Consider the following 24,680-nt stretch of genomic DNA (forward strand, 5'->3'; position numbering starts at 1 on the left):
CTTTGGCTTCAGGGCAACATTTGAATTGATGAGGGTAACACTGGTCTGGAGGTATGCCCCATACAACCTTCTGTATTTTCATTCTTCAGTGCCTCGCAGTGGTCCAAGGAATGTGAGAGTATTTGATGAGACTACAAACAGCCTTTCTGTACAATGGGACCATGCTGATGGGCCAGTCCAGCAGTACAGAATCATTTATTCACCCACTGTGGGAGACCCTATCGATGAATACGTAAGTTCTTTAATTCCTTAGTAAGCACTGAGGTGTTCTAAGCTAATTCTTTAGGCTGCCGAAAAAACGACACATATTCTACATGTAGTACACTGTGCAGGCTTTATGGGTTTTCCAGTCATTGTTGTCAATATTAGGAAGCCATGGTTTGTATAAAACAGTTTTTTATCCATGAAGCTACAGAAAATATATGGTTTCATGAACAAATATGCATGTGAAATAATGTTAAATATGTGAGTCACACATTAACCAGAAGATTCTGAACAGGATCTTCTTCCTGGCATTTCATTAAAATGTAATGCATTGAATAGCTATCTATTACTTCATACTTTATTCATTACAAAGTCAGTGTGCTAGGATACAGAGAAAACGTAAGTCTGCATTTTATAAATTGAAGAGAGTTAACAGAGTCTAATAAGACAACAATGGTAACTTTGATTCAGCATCTAACTTGCTGTTCTAAGTTTCAGTATGAATTGCAAGTGTGTTTCATTTCCTGCACCATAATGACAGCACAAGTTCTGAAGCTTGTAAATTTCACAGAATATTTATAGCAAAGCTAAGCTCAGATCCTATAGAAGACAATGGCAGAATTTCTGCCAACTGCCACCAGCCAAAATGACATTATTATTGCTTTTATATTGCTGTATAGCACATGCTGAAAATTCACTGTTTGAAAATTCCCTACTGCATTCTTTAATCAGGACACACATGTTGTCAACACACGTATCTTCTTTGCAGAAAAGATTGGACAATCCATAAAAACAGCAAGTCTCAAACAACTGGAAATTTTAGTCAAGTATTCATAGAAAGTTCTGACTGCCATGGACTTTTGAGATAGATATCTCAAGTTACGTCCCTTAGTTTCAGTGCTTTATGTCTTTCTTATGGAGCAGGATCACTTTTGGCATTATACCTACATTTTCATTAGAAGGGAGCAATAGTGCATGGCTGCATAAGCAAGCTGAGATTGAGGGATGCATAAATAGGGACATTTTTATATGTCAGTATATCTAGAGCTTCCATCTCAGAATGACTTATTTCTGCCAAGAAAGCAAACATCATTATGACTTTTATATTTCTATGGGGCAAGAGTACTGAAATCTTGGTGAAGAACTGCAGCATCTCAGTCTGATGTGAGGGTTTGGACTGAAGAGTTAATATGATTTATTTTTTTTTGTGATGGCCACATTGTTTTATAATTCAAAATAACAAATACTAACAATTGTTTATAGGCTGTAATCCTTAAGGGATCCTGAATGAGTTTTTCTATGGTGGACAGAAAACATAGTGTGCCAAACATCAGAACAAACTTTTGTTTCTATCTACTGTCACTACTGATCAATTACAAGACTCTGAGTGTGTTTACCTCTGTTTCTTTTGTTTTCTAGACCACAGTTCCTGGCATAAGGAATAATGTAATACTACAGCCACTACAATCAGATACACCATATAAAATTACTGTTGTTGCTGTGTACGAAGATGGAGATGGTGGACAACTGACTGGAAATGGCAGAACTGGTAATTACAGTTTTCATGTTGTTTATTCTTTTTTAAATTTAAGATATATTCCTCAAGCACTTCAACATTGTTTAGGTTTCATTAAGTTAATGAATTAATTACCTTGCAGAGTAACAATCTGCATTTCTAAAGATTGAGAAACAATTACTAGCCTAATTAGAATGGGGTTTTTTTCTTTCTTTTTAGTTGGCCTGCTTCCTCCTCAAAATATGTATATAACTGATGAATGGTATACACGTTTCAGAGTTTCCTGGGATCCTTCACCATCTCCTGTTCTTGGCTATAAAATTGTATACAAACCTGTGGGTAAGAAATCTTGTTCATCTGAGTATACCACTTCCAGAACAATGAGTAGCTAATGGCAGACCAGAGTAGAAATCATATATATCATTTTGTGTTAAAGGATCTATTTATTTCCTTTGTTTACCAATTTTCATGAAAACTTTAGTTTATTATCAGTATTCTATAATAAACACAAACTATCAGTCACAGTTTCATACATTCAATTAAAGGGATTGAACTGTATAGTTAAAAACTTTATACAGTGACCTGATTTGTTTTTAACCTCTTTAGTGCCTCTTGTCCTTCTAAGGCTATGAACTGGAGTATATGAGCTGACATTGGACAGGTATTTGGGTACTAATGGCCTGGAGAACTTTTGTTTTATGTGGCCTTCAAACAATATACATAATCTTCCTAGAAGCTGAACACAAGCATTGCACAATATGTAAAACAATGTGTATGTTCTGTTTGCAACATTGTAATATATTAAAATTTAAGAAATCAATATGCTTTGTTTTAGAAAAAATGAGGTTAACATTTACTGATGTGTAAGAGACGGAATAGCTTTGTAGCTCATGTAATCATGATTCTTTCTTTCTCTGTTCTTAATGCTTCCTTAATTCAAGGTTCAAATGAGCCCAGGGAGTTTTTTGTGGGCGAAGTGACTTCCTACACTTTGCATAATCTGTCTCCCAGTACTACTTATGATGTGAATGTTTATGCCCAGTACGATTCTGGAATGAGCATACCTTTGACAGATCAAGGCACTACATGTAAGTCAGAATAATTTTATTGTAGCCATGCTAGATTCATATGCTGGTTTGAGAAAGCATTGGTAAAGAGAAGATTTTGATGGCTGGTTGCTAGGAAGCCTGAGCATCCTCTCATGGAGAATACTTGTCTTCTGTACATGATGTAGATCTTAAAAACACTAATCTTGGAAAGAGTAATGAAAATATATTTTAAGGTAATGACATGATGAAATAAAATTTTCTAGTCTATTTCCTAAAATTTTGTTAAGCTATAGTTGGAGTCAATCTTTACCTGTCTACATGGTACTGCAGAATCTAACCATGTTACTAAGCGGGTCTGGGCTTTTCAATACTCTGTTTTTACCTCATAGGAATGTCCAGTGAATTTGATGGTGGTCTCAGCTAAGAAACTTATAAAAATGTCTTCAATTATGATGAATCAAGCATCCTGACTCAGTACATTCTTTTCATTACTGCTACATATATGAGTCAGATTTTTATTTTTTGGAGGTTTCTTATTTTGTAAAGGAATCAACTTCATGTGGAAACTCATAAAATGGGCTGTTGCCCAGTATGGGATCTGGGGCCTTTGTAAATAGCTAGGTGGGGATCTCTAGGGTGAAAAATAAAGAGATTTGACTAGAACTGCTCTTTCTTTCTGCAAGTAGTTTTAAAAATCAAATTCCAAACCAGCACTGCTAATATAATTTTCATTTTGGTGTGTTTACATATTACATACTGTTTTCCAGAGAACAATTTCTCTCTTTCTCTTTTTGCAGTATATTTGAATGTCACTGACCTAACAAGTTACAAAGTGGGTTGGGATACCCTCTGTATCCGGTGGTCACCTCATCGGTCAGCAACTTCCTACAGACTGAAGCTAAACCCAACTGATGGTAAGTGTGTTCTGTTTTTTGCATTTTCTGGAAACACAATTGTCTTATGTCACTGACAACACCACTTATTTGGATTGATGGTGAGCACCAACCATAATGATACATATGGCTGAGTTTGAAAGCTCTGAACATAACCTGTTTTTCTTAAGTGGTGAAAAAGCTGCAAAGAGGGAATACTGCTTATTGTCAAGTGGACAATCTACCAGTTGCCTGGTTTCACATGTACACTGCAACTGTACTTTCCAGTGTGCTCCAGGGTTCATAATCACCACACAATTTTGGTCTAGAAAGACTACTATGGGACGAGAATAAGAGTGCTGTCCCATTGGCTCTAACCTCCTCTCAAGAAGTTTCTTCATTTCTACACTTATGTATACATACATTAGAAGGGAAGTAATAGGTTCTAATTTTCTTTCCGTTGGGCTTTTTTTGACAGGTTCCAGAGGACAGGAAATCACGATACGTGGGTCAGAAACGAGCCACTGTTTTACTGGCCTCTCACCAGACACAGAATACAACGCTACTGTCTTTGTTCAGACCCCTAACCTTGAGGGACCTCCAGTCTCCATGAGGGAGCATACAGGTAGGTAACAGATACCATAAATTTTAAGTTTTAGCTATAGAATTTGTCTTGCTTCAGCTGTAGAATAAAATTATTATTTCTTTTCAGTCCTCAAACCTACAGAGGCACCAACTCCACCACCTACACCTCCTCCACCTCCCACAATCCCTCCAGCTCGGGATGGTATGTCTTTTTCTAGAATTATTCAATATTTTTGTGTAGTTGCTGTACTATTTCATAGTTTACCTTCATTTTTCATAACTTTAATTGGATTTAAATCTAGCACAGCATTTTAGGGAAATGAATATTGCGACATTTCCTAATGCCATCCCTTTGTTCTAGAGCTTTACTAGACTTCAGAATTTCCTGGTTTAGAACAGCAAGATGCAAACCCTTGGGGAAAAAAATTATTGATATTCTATAGCTCTGCTATAGAAAGCCTATGAGCTTTTCTGCTCTCAGCAAACAATTCATGTTTTACAGTAGCTGATCAGAAAAGAAAAAGTAGTTTACAATATTTACATTTTATTATTGAACTCTCACATTTCCTGAAGTTTTCTTTGGTATATTTTAATAAATGTTTTTGTGTAGAGCATTAGTCATCTGACAGGTTGAACGTGCAGTAGTAGACATTTGCTGAATGTTTGTCATTCTTGAATTTTCAAATTTTGAAGCCATATTTATTTCATGGTGATATGGTTGATGTATTATAAGGGTTCCTTTTCTTGCACTTGCAGTATGCAGAGGTGCCAAAGCAGACATAGTATTCTTGACTGATGCTTCCTGGAGTATTGGTGATGATAATTTCAACAAAGTAGTGAAATTTGTTTTTAGTACAGTAGGAGCCTTTGATTTAATCAATCCTGCTGGAATCCAGGTAGGTTTATTATTCCCATTGGGTACATTTTGGAGGGAAACTGAAGATGAACTGAATTGTTACTGTCTTTCAGAATGCTGTCGTTTTTTGTATTTGATTGTTGTAAAACACATGTATATGAGTGTGCATGCCTATTATTTATTAAATATATTTACCATTTTATAAATACAAGGGAAATCCAGTCTATTTTGAGATGCTAATATTCTGAAATACAAAAGTTACAGTTTGTGGGAATTCTCCAGGTAGAGAAACTGGGGCAATGTATGGTCAATTTTGTATTTTTGTTGATTTGTATGCAGCACCAACAACTGGCACAATGCTTGGTTCTTATATCATAGGTTTTGTCTCTGTCATATCAGAAATCTGTTTTAGGGACATTCTGACTTTTGTTTGAGGGCTACTGTTTAAATTCTCAGTGTAAAAAATGAGTCTTGTGCATGCAGGGTCCACCTGGCTTGCCATTGCTGAACTCCCTAGAATCCAACTGCACTAAATAACAGAATGCCTTTGAAAAAGGTACTTGCAGAAGCCTTTTCATGCTGTGATAACATTGGTCCACTCCACAGTGGACGTAGTAAAAGTATGAAAAGTCCTCTTAATGAATTAGTGCATTTTGAGAGAATAAACAATAGCTAATGAAGGATAGTCTTGCAGGAGTTCTGGCCTGTCCACAGCTATGTCAAAGTAAATTCCTGTCAGGCTTCTTACCACAAGCATTGCACCATTATCAGTTTTCTTCTACTTGTAGGAAGCTGGATGAAATCTATGTCTAGGTTCCCATAACCATTTCTCTTTCACTAGATGAAATGAAAGACATGAGGTCTGAGAGAGTTTCTTATATGGTATTTCTGGAGTGTTGCAGAGAGCTGCAGGTGCAATGAATTTTCTTTGGTTAGAAGGCTGACAGGACAGTTACATTGTTAAAGGTCTGCTTTTCATCTTCTAGGCATATTTTTAGTCATTTTATTCCCTATATTTAACTGTAGACTTTTAGAGGAAAAGATACTCTTTAAAGTCACTCTGTGTCAGACACTCTTTATCATTCTCAGCTCTAATCTATACTGGGTAGTTGTTGTTTTTTGGTTTTTTTTTTTTTTTTTGTTTTTTTTGTTTGTTTGTTTGTTTTGGTTTTTTTGGTTTTGTTTTGTTTTGTTTCATATATTTTTCTTGCTAATATTTATAGAAGTAGAGAAGACAATATAGATGACAGACACATATAAACACTAATGTTTAGTAAATGAAGTCACATAGCACTTGAGATGCAACAATCTCAGGTTTTTAATTGAAAATAATTTCAAAAGGGGAATGTACTACAAAAAATGTTAATATATATGTACAGAAATGTGCATAATTCAGCATTAAAATAGTATGCTACAATATTGGAATTTTATAAAATATTAGAAGGAGCAAATTAAAAAAAAATATTTAAAGATTATTTATGAATAAATTTTCCGTCATTGTATTTCAGTATTTAAGGCAAGAGAGAATACACTGATGTGTGTATCCAACTTTATTGATAGTCTATTGACAAATTCTTTTTTATTCCTAAAAATAAAGACGGCTGGAAGTCTAGTAGATACTGTACATCTGCCCAGAAGTAGAGCATAGACATATATACCTCACCATAGTGATAGCAAGAACTTGTTCATATGCATTTAAAGGCATATTACAGTTTATACATAGACAGAAAGAAGAAAAAAAAAGAAAAGATAGTTGTGTGCACATTGCTGTGATGTCCATATATAAAAGTATATATGTGTGTGCATAATCAGACATTTGAAAAAGAATTTTTGATTACTTAAGGCTTATTAATATACAAATGTACATATTTGAATGGAGAGAGTTGGCCTGAATGTGGAGGTATGAGACTGAACACTGTTATATTTCATTTCAGGTTTCATTTGTGCAGTACAGTGATGAGGCAAAATCTGAATTTAAACTGAATACATTTGATGACAAAGCCCAGGCCCTGGGAGCTCTTCAAAATATTCAGTACAGAGGAGGAAATACAAGGACAGGTAATTCTGGGTTGTAATTATATTTATTTAAGATAAAATATTTTCAGAAACTGCATAATTATCGTAATACTGCATGGCTGAAGTAGGTTTTTCTGTTGTGTTTTAATTCTGTGGCTGTTGCCGTATGAAGTAAAAGAATTATTCTCTTGTGGATAATAAGGACAATTCCTTGTTTATTGTGCACTTTGCAGGCAAAGCCCTAACATTTATCAAAGAAAAGGTTTTGACTTGGGAGAGTGGCATGAGGCGAGGTGTTCCCAAGGTACTTGTTGTTGTCACAGATGGTCGGTCTCAGGATGAGGTGAGGAAAGCAGCAACAGTTATACAGCACTCTGGTAAGCAATTCACAGCACCTGGCTGTTTCTTTTCTGTATTGTTTCTGTTATCTGGGAATCATTTACACATCCTTTATGGACTCGGAAATGTATTCTGAGTATTTGGGAAAACCTCAAAACTATTCAAAGAATTTATGCTCTCTGGGCTTAGAGTTACATTTTCTTTCTTAAGCGCTCTCTCTGGGGAAGGGTGTGGGAATTCCCAAAATTTTCAAGTAATTCCTCATGCATGTAATTTCAAAGAGGTGGCATTTGGTTACTTCCTCTTTTCAGCGTGTGAACCCCAGAAATCATTGGGAAGTGTACTCCATACCAGTGCTTATGTTTTAATGGGCCTGGTTTGCTGAGGTTTATGCTTTATCTGCTATAAATCAGTGGAGCTCCAGTTAAAGTAACTGTTTTTGAAGGAGCTGGGTCTGAATGGACTCCTCTGTTGCCTTTTGAGCTAAGAAGCACTGCACTTCCTCATCAGGTTTGATGATTTTGTCCTATGTGAGTGCAGTAATCTGTTCCTGTCCCAGCACTCAGCATTTTGCATTTCAGTGCATGAACCACCTAGTGCTGATCTCTGAGCAGGGAGATATGCATCCTTATGGGAATTACATGCATGTAAAGCACAAGTGGTCATCTTCTCTGTCTCTTAAATCTGGAAGAATTATCTCTGTTAAATGGTTTCTCAGTCTCCCTGGACAATATGCTTCAGTGCTTAACTACCCTGCTGGTAGGAGACTTTTGTCTTACATTTCACCTGTCTTTCTTCATGCTAGTGAGATTGTTATCTTCATTTACCTAGTTTACCGGGAAAGAAGTTAATCACTCTCCACAGTAATGGGCCTTGCTGTCATCTTCTCTGTCTTCTTTTTTCTAGCCCAAACAATTCTGTTTCCTTCAATTTCCTTCAATGCTTTCAAAACCTCTTACCATTTTTAGTTTCCTCTCTACTTGCTTTGTTTTCTACACATGCTTAAAGCCGGACAGAGTATTTCAGCCAGAGTTTCATCAGAATTGGCTACAGAGGAGCGATTACCCTATTAAAAGAAGAGAAACTTTTATCATTTGAAATAAATGTGAATTCCAGTTTCAGCCTTCAGCTGGCTTTTCCAATGCCTGTGCAGTTTTTCTTCAGTGAAATTTACACCTGGTGATATGATTGACTTCTATGGTCTGGTTCTCCTCATTTAACTTAAGACAACTGTCTACTAAATGTCTAGTCTAAGGTCATCATGTAGGGTCCTTTTATGACTGGTGAAGAGAGCGATAGACAGGCATCTATAGACAATGACTTTTCCTGTCCTAAAGTCAGCATGTTAGGGACCTAAGATGAATTACTCTCTGAGTCTGCCCATAATCTGGTGATCATAGAAAACAACTAGACAATTTGACTTGGAGAGTAGAAGTTGGTGAGGTGAATGCCACTCTAAGAAAGAGAAACTGAGAGGCATGAAATGCGAGAGATGGAAACAGATAGACAACTGGATAACTAATGGTCTGTACAGTTTTTGGCCACAGAACAGATGTAAGATACTGTAGAGTTGAGAGAATTGTATGTTTTGTATTCGAGTGAGGGGACTATGTAGCCAAGGCTGCATGAGATTGGATAATGCCCCCCCAAAAAACAATGAAAGAGGAGAAAGTTTTGAAAGAAAGATTCAAAAACCTTCTGAGCTTTGACAGGGTGAAAAGAGATCTGAAATGTGTGCTCATAGGTAGCTCCTCACAAGTCAATGTTTTGTGCAATATCAACGTGAAAAATGTTAATGTATGTTCACTGCATTTCAAGTAACAAGTGTTATTTTTACAGGCTTCAGTATCTTTGTGGTTGGTGTGGCTGATGTAGATTACAATGAACTGGCCAAGATTGCCAGCAAGCCCAGTGAGCGGCATGTATTTATTGTTGATGACTTTGATGCCTTTGAAAAGATTCAAGATAACCTCGTCACCTTTGTGTGTGAGACAGCTACCTCAAGTGAGTAGAAGACATTGGTTTCCCCTTTCCCAAATTAATATGTTTGCTTATATGCAGCTACAAATAAGTGGTGGGCTGAGCTTGGCTGGGTGCTGGCGGCCCACCAAAGCTGCTCTATTGCTCTCTTTCTCAGCTGAACATGGAAGAGAAAATGCAACTAAAGACTCACGGATTGAAATAAGGGCAGGGAGAAATCACTGAGCAATTACTGTCTTGGGAAAAACAGACTCAGGGTGGGGTAAAATTAATTTATTGTCAATGAAATCAGAGTAGGAAAAGGAGAAATAAAATGAGGTATGCCCCTCTCTTCTTCCTGGAGTTAGCTTTACTCCAAATTTTCTCTATCTCCTCACCCTGGGCACCACAGGAGTACAGAGAATGAGGACTGTGGTCAGTTCATCACATGTTGTTTCTACTGTTACTTCCCCCCCAGGGGGAGCAGTCTTCAAACTTCTCCCCTGCTCCAGTGAGGGTCCCTACCATGGGTCCCTCCACGAACTTCTCAACATGGGTCCTTCCCATGGGCTGCAGTTCTTCATTAACTGCTCCATTGTGGGTCACAGAATCATGCAATCACCTAGGGTTGGAAGGGACTGCTGGAGATCATCCAGTCTGATGCCTCTGGTCACCTAGAGCAGGTTACACAGGAATGTATCCAGGTGGATATTGAATTTCTCCAGGGAGGGAGACTCCGCACCCTCCCTGGGCAGCCTGTTCCAGTGCTCTGCCACCCTCAATATGAGAACATTCTTCCTCATACTGAGGTGATGTTTCTTGTGTTTTAGTTTGTAGCCTCTGCTCCTTTTTCTGGGCACTCCTGAAGAGTCTGGCACCATCTTGTTGACACCCACCTTTGAGATATCTATATGTATTAATGAGATCCCCTCTCAGTGTTCTCTAGACTAAACAGGCTCACCTGCCTCAGTCTCTCCTCATGAGAGATCTGCTTCAGACCCCTCATCTTCATGCAACACTGAACCTTTCCAGTAGCTCCTGGTCTTGTACTGAGGAGCCCTGAACTCAACATGGCACTCCAGATGTGGCTAGGGTTAGGGCTGAGCAGAGGGGCAAGATCCCTTCCCTTGACCCGCTGGCCACTCTCCCTGATGCAACCCAGGATAGTATTGGCCTCTCTAGCTGCAAGGGCACTGCCAGCTCGTAGTCAGCCTGTTATCCACCAAAGCCCCCATGTCCTTTTCAGCAGAACTGCTGTCTTGTAGGTCAGCCTCCCAACCTGAATTTGGGGTAATTCCTCTCCATGTGCAGGACCCTACTCTTGTCCTTCTTAAATCTCATTAGGTCCCTTCCACATGGTGCAGTACTTCAGGCACAGCCTGCTCTGTTGTGGGTTTCTCACGAGGTCAACAAATCCTGCCAACAAACCTGTTCTGGCTTCTCCCTCCGTGGTGCCACAGGTCCTGCCAGGAACCTGCTCCAGTGTGGACTTCCCACAGTGTCACAGTCTCCTTCAGACATTCACTTGCCATAGGACCATAGGGTCCTCCAGGGGCTGCAGGCAGATATCTGCTTCTCTGTGGAGATCCACAGTCTGCAGAGTGACAGCCTGCCTCACCATAGTCTTCACTGCAGGGAAGACCAAGAAAGCAGTGAAATCTCTGCTCTGGTTCCTGACAGAGTTGTTTCTCTCACATATTCTCATTTATCTCCAGCTGCAACACACACAACTCTCTACCTCAGCCACTGCCCCTTGTTAAATGTGGTATTCCCCGAGTCACTGCCACTATGGATGATGGGCTCAGCCTTGGCCAGTTGCAGGTCTGTCTTGGAACCAGATGGAACTGACTCTGTTGGGCACAGGAAGCATCTGGCAGCTTTCCACAGAAATCACCCTTGTAGCTCCCCCATTACCAAAGCCTTGCCACTCAAACCGAATGCAATTTGCCATCTTATTTAAGGTACATCAGAAGATATGTTCATGTTAAAAAGTTAGATTTCAAAATAACTGGATATACTTCAAGGAAGACAGTTACTTTTGAAATTTTGGAGTATTGTCTTTTATGTAATCTAATTTTGTATTTCAAAAGTACTAGTAGAAGAAGAAAAGAGTAATAGTCACTGACAATATTAAGAAGTAGAATGATGCCTAATATAAACTGCAGGGCACCACAGGTCTCTTATTTACCACTGGAATAGGTAAATGGTGCTAAAGATGTTTAGCTATAGTGCACAATGCTGCTTTAAAATTATCTAAGTAAAGCTCAGTTGTTTATTCAAGTGAAATCCTTCTATGGCAAAAATAAGAAATTCTCAGGCCTGTCATGTGCAACTGCATGTTCCCTAACTGCCTCATCTGCTGGCTCCTGAGGAGACACATAAATTTGCAGTTATTTCTTGAGAATCTGACAGCTATTATGCAGCTTGACTCATGCCTTAAATATTCATGGAAAGACTGTGTCATTGTCCTCCTTTCTTCTTATGAATTATACTCTTAAAATATTTGGGGTTCATGTCATTTCATACAATTTGTCAGAGTAGAAACACTCTACTAATAGTGACGTGTAAAAATTTTGACATTACATCTACCACAGCTCAGGACACAGTATGACAAATGTAACAAAACTGTCTCATAATTAATAATAGCATACTAATAAAACTTGGTAATAAAACTTTCTAAAGTTTACATATGTTCATATCTTCTTAGGCTTAGTAGTTTTGAATTATATATTGTTTCATGTCTTTCAGCTTGTCCCCTTATTTACTTGGAGGGATACACTTCACCTGGTAAGTAATTGTCTAATATTTTGGCATAGGTTCATTTTTTGTCTTTTACAACTCTAGAGTGTTTTTTATTCTTTATTTTCTCTCTGGACTAAAAGGTTTCAAGATGCTGGAAGCATACAATCTAACAGAGAAGCATTTTGCTTCTGTACAAGGAGTTTCACTGGAATCGGGCTCTTTCCCAAGCTATGTAGCATATAAACTCCACAAAAATGCCTTTGTCAGCCAGCCAATACGGTAAGTAAACCTAAAGACCCAGGTGATGAAGGATTAACAGAGTTTATAGATAGCATTTTTGTGTTAAGGAAGATGCATTAATTCAATATTCTTTTTACTAAGCTTCAAGGAATACACTCTGAAGAGCATCTATCATTGTTTCCATTAAATACTAATCTATTTCTTCCACTGCAATCATAGTTCACTATTAATCTAATTGCTTATTTTTCTTTGAGATTACGCTCCTTAACCATTCAAGTTGCATATAATCCACAGTTTGTGCTTAGGCAGTTGAACAACAACCTCTTTAGTACAATGAATTCTACGTTGCTGGACAGAAATGGTTTCAGTATAGAGGGATTAGCATCACTTTTTCCAGAAGCATCATTCTTACTGCAATAGGCAGCACATTGATGCCATTGACTTAGGGTAGTTCTTCCTCTACTTGACATGCCTTATTTGGCAAATGCAATAGAGTTTTCAAGGGGCTGTGGTCTTAGAGCTTGGTTATGGATGGGTAATACAATGGTTATTCTTGTCAACATTTTTGCCCAAAGAAAAAAAAAGATTTAGTTATCAGTTAGTTTTATTAGAAGTGGAACAGTACCTTTCTCCATTTTTTCTTTTTTTTCATTTTTTTCTCTCTCATCTATTTAAGTAAGTTTCAAAAAAAGGTTATTCTGGTTCAGAGGAGATGCCTAAAAATAGCCCATTGTTCCTATTAAATTTAGGAAAATTTAGTTTTCTTTTCATAGAAGCCTTTGAAATTGTCTGCAGTCCTTCCAGATTGGGTAAAGATCCGTTCACAAGCACAGAAACTGAGGTTTATGAAGAAATAATTTCTTTTTGCTAGCCTTCTAAGATCACAGCTTTAAAAGTGGAGGACTTTTAAGTTCATTGGCATGACGTTAATACCTGTAGGGATGATAGGTCTCTGACAGGGTGGATTTTTGCAGTCTAGGGAAATACAGATAATCCCAGTTTTCAACTCTCTTGCACTGAGGATAAATTGATGAAAAGACAATAAAAAATAGGCTTCATATTTATTCCATTTTTTTTAGAAATGTTGTTATACATAGTCTAATGTCTGCTGAAGAGGTGGAATAGACATGTCGGGGTATTCTGGGCACTTATTTTACATGAAAATCCAGAAAATAAATTTCTAGACTGAGTCAGCGAAACAATTAACACATACTGATCCTAGTGGCATAGTTGTTTCCATACCTGAAATAACTTGTTATAACAAGTTATAAATTGTGTTGCCATATCTACTTTAATATTTGAATCCTTGCACTGTGCTGTGTGATGTTGTTGACTTAGTGATATGGTTTTATTGCATTATTCCTAACTGTATGTGTTCGTAGGCTTTGTCTAACATACAAAGCAGATCCTCTCTTAAGGTTATTATGTTTATGTTCATGTGACTAAATCTCCTTCTGAGCTCCATTACAATGGTTAGGAAGAAGCAGTGATCACCTCCTTTCTTACAGTTCTCTTCCTGCACTCCCTACTTTCCCCTACAGAAAATTCTGGAGGCTGTTTTCATGCATGTTTTTATTTACTTTTGGCTCTCTGCTTTTTTAATGTGTAACAGTCCAAACGTCACAAATTTAAACCTGAGCCACTAAAGAATGAGCTGGAGCCCAAATCCATCACCAGTTGGAAAGAAGACTTTAAATATTCCATCACTGTATCTGTTCCTGAAGGGCAGCCGTAGTTAAATGCTGTTGCCTGACTGAAACAGGCCAGATGAAAAAAATGAGTAAAGCTGTGGTCCTTTTTTTCTGTACTTATCATCAAGGAATTTAAAACATGTACTTTATACAAAATTTTGCCACAAGAATACATACCCAAGAGTTCTTGGTCATATTCTGGCATCCTCTCTAACTGTGGTGCTGGGACTAACTGAAGACAGGCTGTGAGTTCATCTTAACAAATCACAGTGTTTTTATTTCAAAAAGGTGTTTTCTATTTGAGAGCAGTTAAAATGCTCTGTTCCACTAAACGCTGTGGTTTCCCTGTTACTCATGTCTTTTCTTTGAAAAAGAGCAAATGATAATGATCTTATTTTCGTCATGTGTTTCCGTGTGAAAAAATGTCTTTATATTGTCTTAACAGGGAGATTCACCCAGAGGGATTGCCACAGGCATACACTATCATTCTGTTATTCCGTCTTCTGCCTGAATCCCCCAATGAGCCTTTTGCAATTTGGCAGATTACAGACAGAGATTACAAACCACAAGTTGGAGTTGTGCTTGATCGTAAGGATGATTATACTTATTGCATGGAGAAGTTGCATGTTGCATTGCATGTGTTCTTACCATATTTCCAAGCCCGAAGCATTTCTACATGATAAAAGGATTATACATTTTTAGTTTTAAGAGATTTCTTTTAAACTTTGTACATCTATACTTCAACTAAGAATAATTCATCTAAACTACATTTCAACTTTGGTATTAACTCCAAAATCAGAGAAAAGCACATCTACATACTTTCAAGTTGTTAGGATCATCTACAATTTGTGTTTATCCAAATAAGGGGTAAACTAGATTTTATCTGTAAGTGTGTATTAGGATAGTGGTTTCAGTAGTACATGTGAAATGAAATGTGTTATTTTTACTTATTGCAGCTGCCAGCAAAGTGCTGTCATTCTTTAACAAGGATACAAGAGGAGAGGTTCAAACTGTAACTTTTGATAATGATGACATCAAGAAAATCTTTTATGGAAGCTTCCATAAGGTAAAGGATTGAAATTATGATGTTGCTTTCTGAAGTACCATTCTTTTAAATAGAAGACAACCAAGCAGAAGTCACTGTCAGGTGACTGTATCTGGTTTTTGGATAGTACTTTAAGTTGACGTAAGGACCTGCAGATCATGTGAAACAAGACCTCTGAAGGTGAAGGTCTTCTTTGAACCAATGTAAGAGATTTGTCAAGAATTTGTTAAGATTGTGTGAGTGAAGGGATATATCGGAAGAAGAAATTGTAGCCTAGTTCCTGCCACATGAAAGAGGAAGAATAACAGTTAAAGTGGAAGAAAGGAAGGAGGAAAGGAAGTAGAGGTGAGAAAAGATTGCATGGGAGTGTAATTATTTGAAATCATTTAGAGCAGAGGAAGATATAGTCAGAGAAAATGAGTAGGCAGGGAACCAGTGTTGGGAGGTCATTAGCATATTGAATAAGATTCTAATGTTTAACAAACATAACACATAAACACCAAGCCTAAAATATTGCAATGTCATGTTAACTGAGGACGTAACAAGAAAGAGAGAGTCACTAAAAGGTCACTTTATGATTTAGAATGAAACTTACAATTTTTAAATTGACAAAATGGCTAATGAAATAATGTTACATGTTGCTGCATCTGCCTTTACTTGTCTTAGATTTGTGCTTACTTTTCTGATTTTGTCCACCAAGTTATGAAAATTTGATCTTGCCAAGCTTCCTTCCTAGTTTTCAAGAAGGGCTTGACTCAGGTTACGTGTACATCAAAATATTTTAAAAATATTTTATTGCTGTGTTAAATATATGTTTAGGACAAGAAAGTGAGCTGAAAATGCAACATTTTTGGTTAGCTGAAATGCACATTTGCATGTTTTCATTTATCTCCCTTCTATTTAGTTTAGTTTTCATCTGAGGACTAAATATGGCTTGAGTATAGCATTTGTTTTCTTTATGATACCATCTTCTGCATGACTTGTCACTACCAGCATTCCTTTGAGGATACTGATAAGGAGTTGCCTCTGTCAGCTTCCAGATACTGGAGGACAAGTCAACAACTGAGCTTTGCTAGCTGAAAGTCAGGAAAGATAGCTGGTGCCAGCATTATAATATTTTGTGAATTTTTGTCTGTAAAACACAGGTGATTACAAAAATCACACAGTACTATAAAAACTATTGATTTCTTCAGAATCTGGAGTAACTTCACAAACTGGTCTTATATCCAATTATTCTCATTTTAGAATTTATGCCTGGTTATTTTAGAATTAGGCCTGATTATTTTTGCATATATGAAGAAATGTTTATGTCATTGATTTTGTAATGGAAATTATGAGTAACTTTGGATCATACCTACATTAAGCAGCCATTATTTTGATTTTGACACTTGCCTTTTTTTTTTTTTTTCTCTTTTTTTTTTTTCTCTTTTTAAGTAGTTTGATAGGACAACACAATTTTAATGAGATATAAGGATCTACTGAAATGAGAAAAACTGTCAGTAAAGGCTAGGATGTATCTTGTTTTGGTATGAAGGTTGAATCATTCCCAAGAGGTACTGTTTAGACACATAGCAGTATGTAGCATGCCTCATTTTAGATATCACAGTGAGACCTGACATTTCTTAAAGTCCACATGCTGTAATGCCAGCGGGATGTTCTAAATATCTGTTGCTAATTTAGCTGATGTTTAGAATCATGTTTTTCCTTATAGTTTCTCTAAATGTGATAGAGCTGAGCAAACTTATCTGACAGCACTTACAGTGATGTTCTGCTAAATTATCAGAGCAAATGGAGAAAAATCTGTGACCCCTGCTAGCTGCTAGAAATTGGAAGTTACGTAAAATTGTTTATTACACTTGCTAGTGAAAAAAATTACAGGACAAATAAAATGCCAAAATTTTGTATAATTTTAATAGTTAAATACACTAATGCATATGGTGAAAAAGTGATCCTAAGATGCCAAAAAATGAACAGCAGTAGCAGTGATTTGCAAATCATCTTAAAACTTTACAACTATGAACTCTTGCTTAAGAGATTATTTCTTAAGAAAAAATTTCTCAGTTACTTAATGCAATGTGTAATTCCCTGTATTTTTTTTTTTTTTTTTCCCCCAGAAAGGAAGCAAAAGTTCAGATTTTGGTAATATTTAAAGTAGCTGGAAGAGTCTTGGTTAAGAGCTATATTTGGGATTTTTCACCATGAAACTAGGCTGACTTTTCTGACTTCTCTCCAGATGATTACTAAGACTGCTATCTCAGTCAGGTTGTTAATGATGGCATCCCGAGCTGACCTGACGGGAAAGCCTTGTGCATCAGCTGTCTTGATTAGCTCCTAATAATGGATAGCAGTAGTTTCAGATGGATGAAAGAGGGAAAGTAAGATTTAACACATTTCTAAAGGTCTCCTTACAATTTCTCCTACCATCCAGTTTCAAAGAAATGACAAATCTTTACAATGCAAGGAGATATTTTCCAAAATATTAAACATTTTTGTGGCTTTCATTTGATGACTTACTGGCTCATTCAGTGAAATACAGTTAACTACACCTAGCTGTAGGGAAATTTACTTTGGCATGCTTGAGCACTCTGTGTAGCATAGCCATGGTGAAAGCTATTGAATCTGGCAAGTTCCATAGGAAAAATTCTGACTGCCTGAAACAGTCATTAAATTTATAACTGATGTTTTGGAGAGAAAGACAACTTCTGCTTTCTTATTCTTACCATACTAGACTTCCTTTTAGCTTGCCATTTTGCAGTAGTTACCAAGAGGAAATTTGATTATGAGTTTATATCTTTCTGCTGATATTCGTATGGGAAATTAGTTTGCTCGGCTTAGTGATGTGATTCACTTAGCAGCAGATCAGAACACCATCAAACTTTAATTTTTCTTTCTGGCTGCCTTATAAGATAAAGTAGGTTTTCTGTCCTAAAATGTCTTAAATGAAATAAATAGTCAGAACTAAACAGAATAGATTCTTTATTTTGGTGTCTTAGAAACTGTTGAAAACAAAATGTGTTGGGGTTGAATACAGAAACATGTTATTTACTGTAGACACCTGATGCCTCCTTTAATTATATTTATTGCCTAGGCCATGAGATTTGGGCTTGAATTCAGATCTGGCAGTAAATAAGTGTTTAAGTGACTGAATCAATAACTCAGGAGAGCTCTCCTTATTTATGATTGTTGGGATTTCTTCTTCTTTGGATGGATAGGTGATGCTCAGCAGTTATTCCTGTTTGAACCTTTTCAAGCTGATCTCATTCAACATTCTGACACAGATGTACCTCTCCTAATTTTTTTTTTTTTGTGCTAATGAAAATATAATCTATATTTGCTATGCTGTGTTTTATTTTATTTAAATTGTGACAAATACTTAACATTAAAGTAGAAGGACTTGCATATTAGGTGCATTTCAGAATTAGTAAATTCCATCTGTGATATGTTTAAACTGGATGATGCAGCAATTAACTTGTAAAATTTGGTTATATAATCAAATGACTGAGTAGATAACGTACAAATTATAAAGAATTTAAAGTTTTGGCATGGTGCTTATGTTGTTTTATAGAAAGTTTGGTATGTAATATCAAATTATACTTTGGACACACACAGTTATTGTTCAATTTTTTTTTTTTTTTTTTTTTTTTTTTTTTTTTTTTTTTTTTTTAATTTTATTATTTGCTCCATGAATACTGTTGGGAATTTTAATTAAAAACCTCACTTGCATACACATCACTGAGATATAAAATGTAAGCACATAATTTTAAAAGAATTTCAGATAAGCTGTGCTGGTGCCTTGGAGACAAGTCTGCATGGGAAAATATTTAAAAGGGAAAAAAAAGTAAAAATTCCCAAGAGATTATTCAGGCACTTGTTGACTCAGGACATTTAGGGGTCTGTCTCAACTTTATGCCAATTTTTAAAGCAGTCATCAAATAGCAATATGCTTCTGTATGGTTTCATAGAGTGATAAGAGAAGTTTTAAAACATAAATAGATACTTTGGGGATGTTTTACTCCTGACCTTAATGTGTTGGTACTTTAACAATTAAATAGATGTTATAATGATGTATATTAAATATATGCTGTAGGTAAGATATATAAATCCCCTGAAATTTTTCTGTTGCTTGAAGGTGCTCTTTCATCCACTGCATATTAAACATGTTAAAGCAGCCCTTGTTTATTTGTCAGAGACTCCTAAATATTTTCTGTGCTTCCAGAGAAAGGTAGAAAATTCACTTTTGTAACATTTGCCATACATACTATAAATGTTTGGGAAGGTAATCTTCGCTTAGGTTTTTTATGTTCCTCTGTTTGAGGTTTACTATGTTTACCCCAAGCACTTCATTCTCGTCTCCTGGTAAACTTACTCTCTCTTTATTACAATCATTCCTTTCTCCCTCCTAAGTGTCTTCTATTTCCAATAATTCTTCCTCTCTTCCTCTTCCCTGTTTCCCCTTGTTTTAGCATATGTTTTTGTAACCAGATTTCTCTCGTGGAAATTTTCTCTTGCATCTTCTATTATTTTGTCTTGTTCTGGGCAGGCTTCTCTGGTCACTTCCTGTATCTCAATGTAGTTAATGCCTCTGGTTGAGTCATCTGTGGAAACTGAACTCTGTATCTTTGGGTCTGAAACAATCTACTCTGTGAACTACCGAGTCTATTAGCCAGTGGGCAGTCCCAGGCTTATAAACATCTTGTGTGGTCCCAGCCACCAGAAGAGAGCAAGAAAGGCTTATACTCACTTCCTTTCAAAAGTTCTTATATTTTTTACTTTTATGCCATCTTAAAAAAAAAAAAACAAAACAGGTAAGCTTTTAAAATAATCAATAATAGTTCAACTATTGCATTAAATAGTATTTCTTAGCTGTGCTTACGTGTTCATCTTATTGACCTACAATACATTCTAAAGAGGTTATAAATATCATAGACTTTCCCTGAGTTTGAATTTTTCCTCCAGTTGGAATTAAAGCAGGATTACTAGGAAAAAAAATTTAAAACAGTACTAACAAATCAGTTGTCCTAGTTTAGGGCAATTTTGGGAGGAAATACACAAATAAGATCCACTGTTAACACAGTGTTAAAGTAACTGTGCCCATGTGCTGTGTTTAAATATTTCATTAAATTTTTTTTCAGGTCCATATTGTTGTAACTTCATCAAATGTTAAGATTTACATTGACTGCAGTGAAATACTGGAAAAACCAATTAAGGAGGCTGGCAACATCACAACTGATGGCTATGAAATACTTGGGAAACTTCTAAAAGGAGACAGAAGATCAGCAACAGTAAGCAATAAATATGAATCCATTCATTATTGCAAGACCTTGAATTTTTTTGAGGAAAGAGATTAGGGATTGTTGGGAGACCAGTGTTGGATCCAAAGCTTTCAAGCATCTGTACTGTCAAACCCATTGTACTTAACAGAAAAGTTTTGTCTTTAGAGCTTCTTGTTCTAGCAGAATTGCAAGAACAAAAATGTTGCACTAAGGTAAATTCAAATGAGAGCAGGATTTTTTTTTTTTTTTTTTTAAATAAGAGAAGCAGATAGTAATTGAATGTATATACTGTGGATTTTCTATCTTTAGAAATAAATGGAGGAGTAATTTTTAATGAAAATGTCAATAGATTTCATTCTTAACAACACACCCAACTTAATAATCTTTCAAGAATATTACTTTCTTTTACAGTTAGAAATCCAGAATTTTGACATTGTATGCAGTCCAGTTTGGACGAGCAAAGACAGATGCTGTGACCTCCCTTCTATGGTAAGTATAAATGAACCAGAGGCTATCCAGAAAAATGTTATTAAGAGTAAATTTAATAATATCACTGTTAGGCTGCTGTTAAACCTTGGACTGACAAAACAGGTAAATCACAGTTGTCAGACCAGCCAGTAAACTGCACCTTATTTCAAAGTTCCGTGTCTGAGACAGTAAAATTGTAATCCTAGAACTGAGTCCCTTAGAAATGGTGCAAAAAAATGTCCATTCTATTTGTACTGCAGTGATGTTTGAAATGCTAGGTATTATAAATGGGGAATATATATATTTATTTGTTTAATCTGTTCATGGAGAGGCATTGAAAAAGTAACTATTCTTCATCATAAAGATGTCGAATGCATATAAATACTAGAACAACATTTTGCTTACGCTTCTATTGCTAATACCTTACATAGCTCACAGAGAAAATTTACTAAAAATATAAAAGATCCTGTAGAAACATTTGGAAACCACAGTTTAGCTGTGAGTTTTACTTGGAAATAGAATAATAGAGAATATTCTTGGTATTGTTTCAGAAAAGCATGCTGCCACTAAGTACATTTCTTTAAAAGGACAGTAATGAGTTGTGATTGACTTTTCAGAGAGATGAAGCAAAATGCCCAGCTCTTCCAAATGCTTGTACATGTACTCAAGACAGTGTGGGACCTCCAGGACCTCCTGGACCAGCTGTAAGTTACCAGCTGTAACTATTCACAATAGACATATTTTCTGATTTTTAAATTTATGGAAGTAGTTTTGTGCTGCTCTGCGGTTTTGTGAAACAAATGTCAGTCCAAGACATAGTTTCTATCAATATATCCTTAACAACATGGTAAGCTTTTCATCAGCTCCTACCACATCTACTTGGTTGTATGATCTTTTCCTGTATTTCCAGTGTGATCAGTGAGATTAGCTCCTCATTGTTTGATAGGCTGAAAGACACTGGCCCAGTCTCTTGCACATCATGTACAAGATATTTTTAATGGACAGGAAAAATAATTTTCCTAAATACAGAGTCAAGATTTCAGTCCAAGGAAAGATTCTTTACTCTGCCAGGGAAATAAATTACTTTATTTTTTTAAGGAGAGATAGTAATTTATGGAATGGATATACTCCTATCAGTTACTTTGAATATTAGAGAGTTATATTCAGCCCAGTAGTCATACTTTGAAGCTATCAAAAGTGCTGCATGAAGAATCTAAAGCCCAGTTAACTTGTCTGGTAGTCTGCTAGGGAGGTAGTCAGGGATTTTGATGAATATAAATTGAAGTTTATGTCTGCAGAGACAAAAATCAAAATAATAATTTTTCATGGGCTGAATTGGCAAGGCTGAAGCTGATGTGGTTTCTCTGAGTTCCTGATGCATATTTTATTCCGATACTCTTTTTAGCAGTGTGATCTGCATACTTCAAAACTTTGGGGCTTCACTTAAGAGTTTGTTAAGGAGAATTCATAATGCACCTTAGTATTATGCTCCTTTGCTTTCCGTGTCTGAAATACATTTTCTTTCCAAATGCTCAATTTAGGGTGGCCCAGGTGCTAAAGGTCCCAGAGGTGAAAGAGGTCTGACTGGATCATCAGTAAGTATGTTTCCCAAAATGCATCTATAATGATGTTACTACTGGCTTACGTGTATGAAATTTTTTCTGCTTAGCTTAAGTCTAAGAATTTAGATTAAAAAAATAGTTGAAAACATACCTTTATGTTACTTATGTGCAGCCTACCTATTTGAGACTATATATCAGAGTCTGTGTAGCCTCAAAGGCATTGACCACATGTCAGGATACTGGGATAATGTGCATCAGAGTGTTAATACACATTCTGCAGCATTATTGTTCTCTCTTTTGTACAGAGGACATGGCAATACTTCTAATTGGCACTGCCAGAGGGCATATATTGGCCTAAGACTGCCAACATGAATCAGAGAATAGTTTATGAAAGGGCATGCCTCTTGAACAACAATTTCCACTGTTATTCTGAAGTATTAAATGTGTCTCCAGGGTTCTGACTTACCTTAAATGTCTAACCCAAAGGATTTCAGATGGGATTGTAATTTACAATTTTGTTTTAATTTTCTGCTTTAAGGGGCCTCCTGGACCTCGTGGTGAGACAGGTCCTCCAGGCCCTCAAGGTCCCCCAGGACCACAGGGTCCCAATGGGCTGTCGATCCCAGGCGAACCGGTGAGTGGCTCTTTTGAGCACCATCAGCAGGCAATGTGTGTGGAACCAGAGCTCTCCATGGGGGTGGTAGTCTTGGGAAGAGGGTGCCAGCTGTGCCAGAGCATTCGTTTTTCCCTGCAACAGTAGTATTGTGAAACACATCTTTTTCCAAAACATGTCTCTTAATAGACTAGCATTTTCTGTCCTGAATGTTACACGTGCTTGTGGGATTCTAATGAAGGGACAAAGTTTGAGTGCTGTAATGTAAGTTGTACTACTCTGTTTTCAGTCTTAATGGCTTTACTGTGGAGTTGCAAGACATACCAGTTTAAGGACTCAAAACTATCAAACTGTAGTACAGGAAGATTAAGCACGCAGTATTACTTTGAGGACTTTCTCTCAAACTTACATGTTCTACTTCTATTTTCCAGCTTAAATCAGTAGCTAGGGTTTTTCTTGGCAGCAGCATTCATATTTTAGCAAGATGCTATTTCTGATTTCATATGCACGCCTTGAAAACCAGAATAATTCTCATTAACACTGATGAAGTTTCACTGTTCTGGTATTTATAGAAGATAGCATACATAACTCTGCATTGTGAATGTATTAAGGCTGTTTTTGCCATATTTCAATAGATAATCACCCTAAAAGCAAGAATATAACTCTGATGTTTCCTATTTAGGATTAATTTGAATTTTAATATATTCAGGAGCTTTTTTTATTTAGCCTTTGATCAAAATATAAAGTTTATGGAAAGAAAAAGTGAAGTCTAATTGAATACTGTGTCATTTTTCATTTTCACTTGAAAATTGGTTACCTGCTCCATCAGTAATGGAATTTGGGAAATGGAAAATAAAATGTGCTCTAAGATAGACACTAGGAATACCTTCTGCTCTGTAAGGACAATGTAGAATGATTTTTTACCCCATGTAGATTCTTTTCATGGATTTTTTTTGGTTTTCATGTTTTTTTTTTTTTTTACTGGGAAGAAAAATTTAATCAAGAAGATCTAGAGGCACCAAACAGCAAGAAAGGAAAAACATTCCTTTTGCACGTGTGATGCAAATACTACATTTATTTGTCACATTCACTTGAAAAAGTCTGAAAAATGAAAACACCAACATTTGTGGAATTTCTCATTAGCTAACAAGAATTCAGAGCACATTTGAGTCATGTGCTTTCATTTTTCTTATCAATTGCAATCCACGTTCTCAGTCTATGTTTACAAATTTTTTGATTAGTACCAGTTGTTAATGCTGAATTATCATGCAAGCCACTGTAAAAAATTGTCAACTTTATCACATGTGGGTTTGGACTGTCCATTTATACTACAGTGCTGTAGCATATATGGAAGGCAAGCTAGTTTTGAAAGGCAACAAATTGCTTCTTTATATGCTTCTACATCTTGTGTCTTGGACGTGTGATGTATTCTGTAATCATTTGTGAAAATTATAGGGTCGCCAAGGAATGAAAGGGGATGCTGGCCAGCCTGGACTCCCAGGGCGATCGGTAAGTCGACGCTTAGACAAAATAATGTCATTTCCACTATTTCTGATGCAATCTGGCTGCTGGACAGCTGTCTTTGACATCACTAGGAGTCATAGGCTCTTTTCACACCTCCCTGGGCCACAGTTTTGGAAACACAGTTAT

General features: G+C 36.5%; 1 protein-coding gene across 6 annotated transcripts in view; it reads left to right on the top strand.

Moving 5' to 3' along the window:
• The window catches only part of COL12A1 (collagen type XII alpha 1 chain), a 101,846-nt gene that overhangs the window by 59,603 nt on the left and 17,563 nt on the right, over positions 1-24,680 (top strand). For all 6 annotated transcript variants that reach the window (XM_040058098.2, XM_040058097.2, XM_040058099.1 and 3 more), the window contains 21 exons: positions 90-232; positions 1,624-1,753; positions 1,940-2,059; positions 2,662-2,808; positions 3,567-3,683; positions 4,120-4,266; positions 4,354-4,428; positions 4,983-5,122; positions 7,017-7,140; positions 7,332-7,475; positions 9,277-9,441; positions 12,145-12,183; positions 12,279-12,417; positions 14,515-14,657; positions 15,026-15,135; positions 20,247-20,396; positions 20,799-20,876; positions 21,473-21,559; positions 22,397-22,450; positions 22,956-23,051; positions 24,486-24,539. In XM_040058098.2, the coding sequence (XP_039914032.1) occupies positions 90-232; positions 1,624-1,753; positions 1,940-2,059; positions 2,662-2,808; positions 3,567-3,683; positions 4,120-4,266; positions 4,354-4,428; positions 4,983-5,122; positions 7,017-7,140; positions 7,332-7,475; positions 9,277-9,441; positions 12,145-12,183; positions 12,279-12,417; positions 14,515-14,657; positions 15,026-15,135; positions 20,247-20,396; positions 20,799-20,876; positions 21,473-21,559; positions 22,397-22,450; positions 22,956-23,051; positions 24,486-24,539 (2,402 nt within the window). The remainder of the gene's footprint in view (positions 1-89; positions 233-1,623; positions 1,754-1,939; positions 2,060-2,661; positions 2,809-3,566; positions 3,684-4,119; positions 4,267-4,353; positions 4,429-4,982; positions 5,123-7,016; positions 7,141-7,331; positions 7,476-9,276; positions 9,442-12,144; positions 12,184-12,278; positions 12,418-14,514; positions 14,658-15,025; positions 15,136-20,246; positions 20,397-20,798; positions 20,877-21,472; positions 21,560-22,396; positions 22,451-22,955; positions 23,052-24,485; positions 24,540-24,680) is intronic.

This window comes from Hirundo rustica, chromosome 3 (assembly GCF_015227805.2).
Source record: "Hirundo rustica isolate bHirRus1 chromosome 3, bHirRus1.pri.v3, whole genome shotgun sequence".
In the NCBI taxonomy this organism is placed as follows: Eukaryota; Metazoa; Chordata; class Aves; order Passeriformes; family Hirundinidae; genus Hirundo; species Hirundo rustica.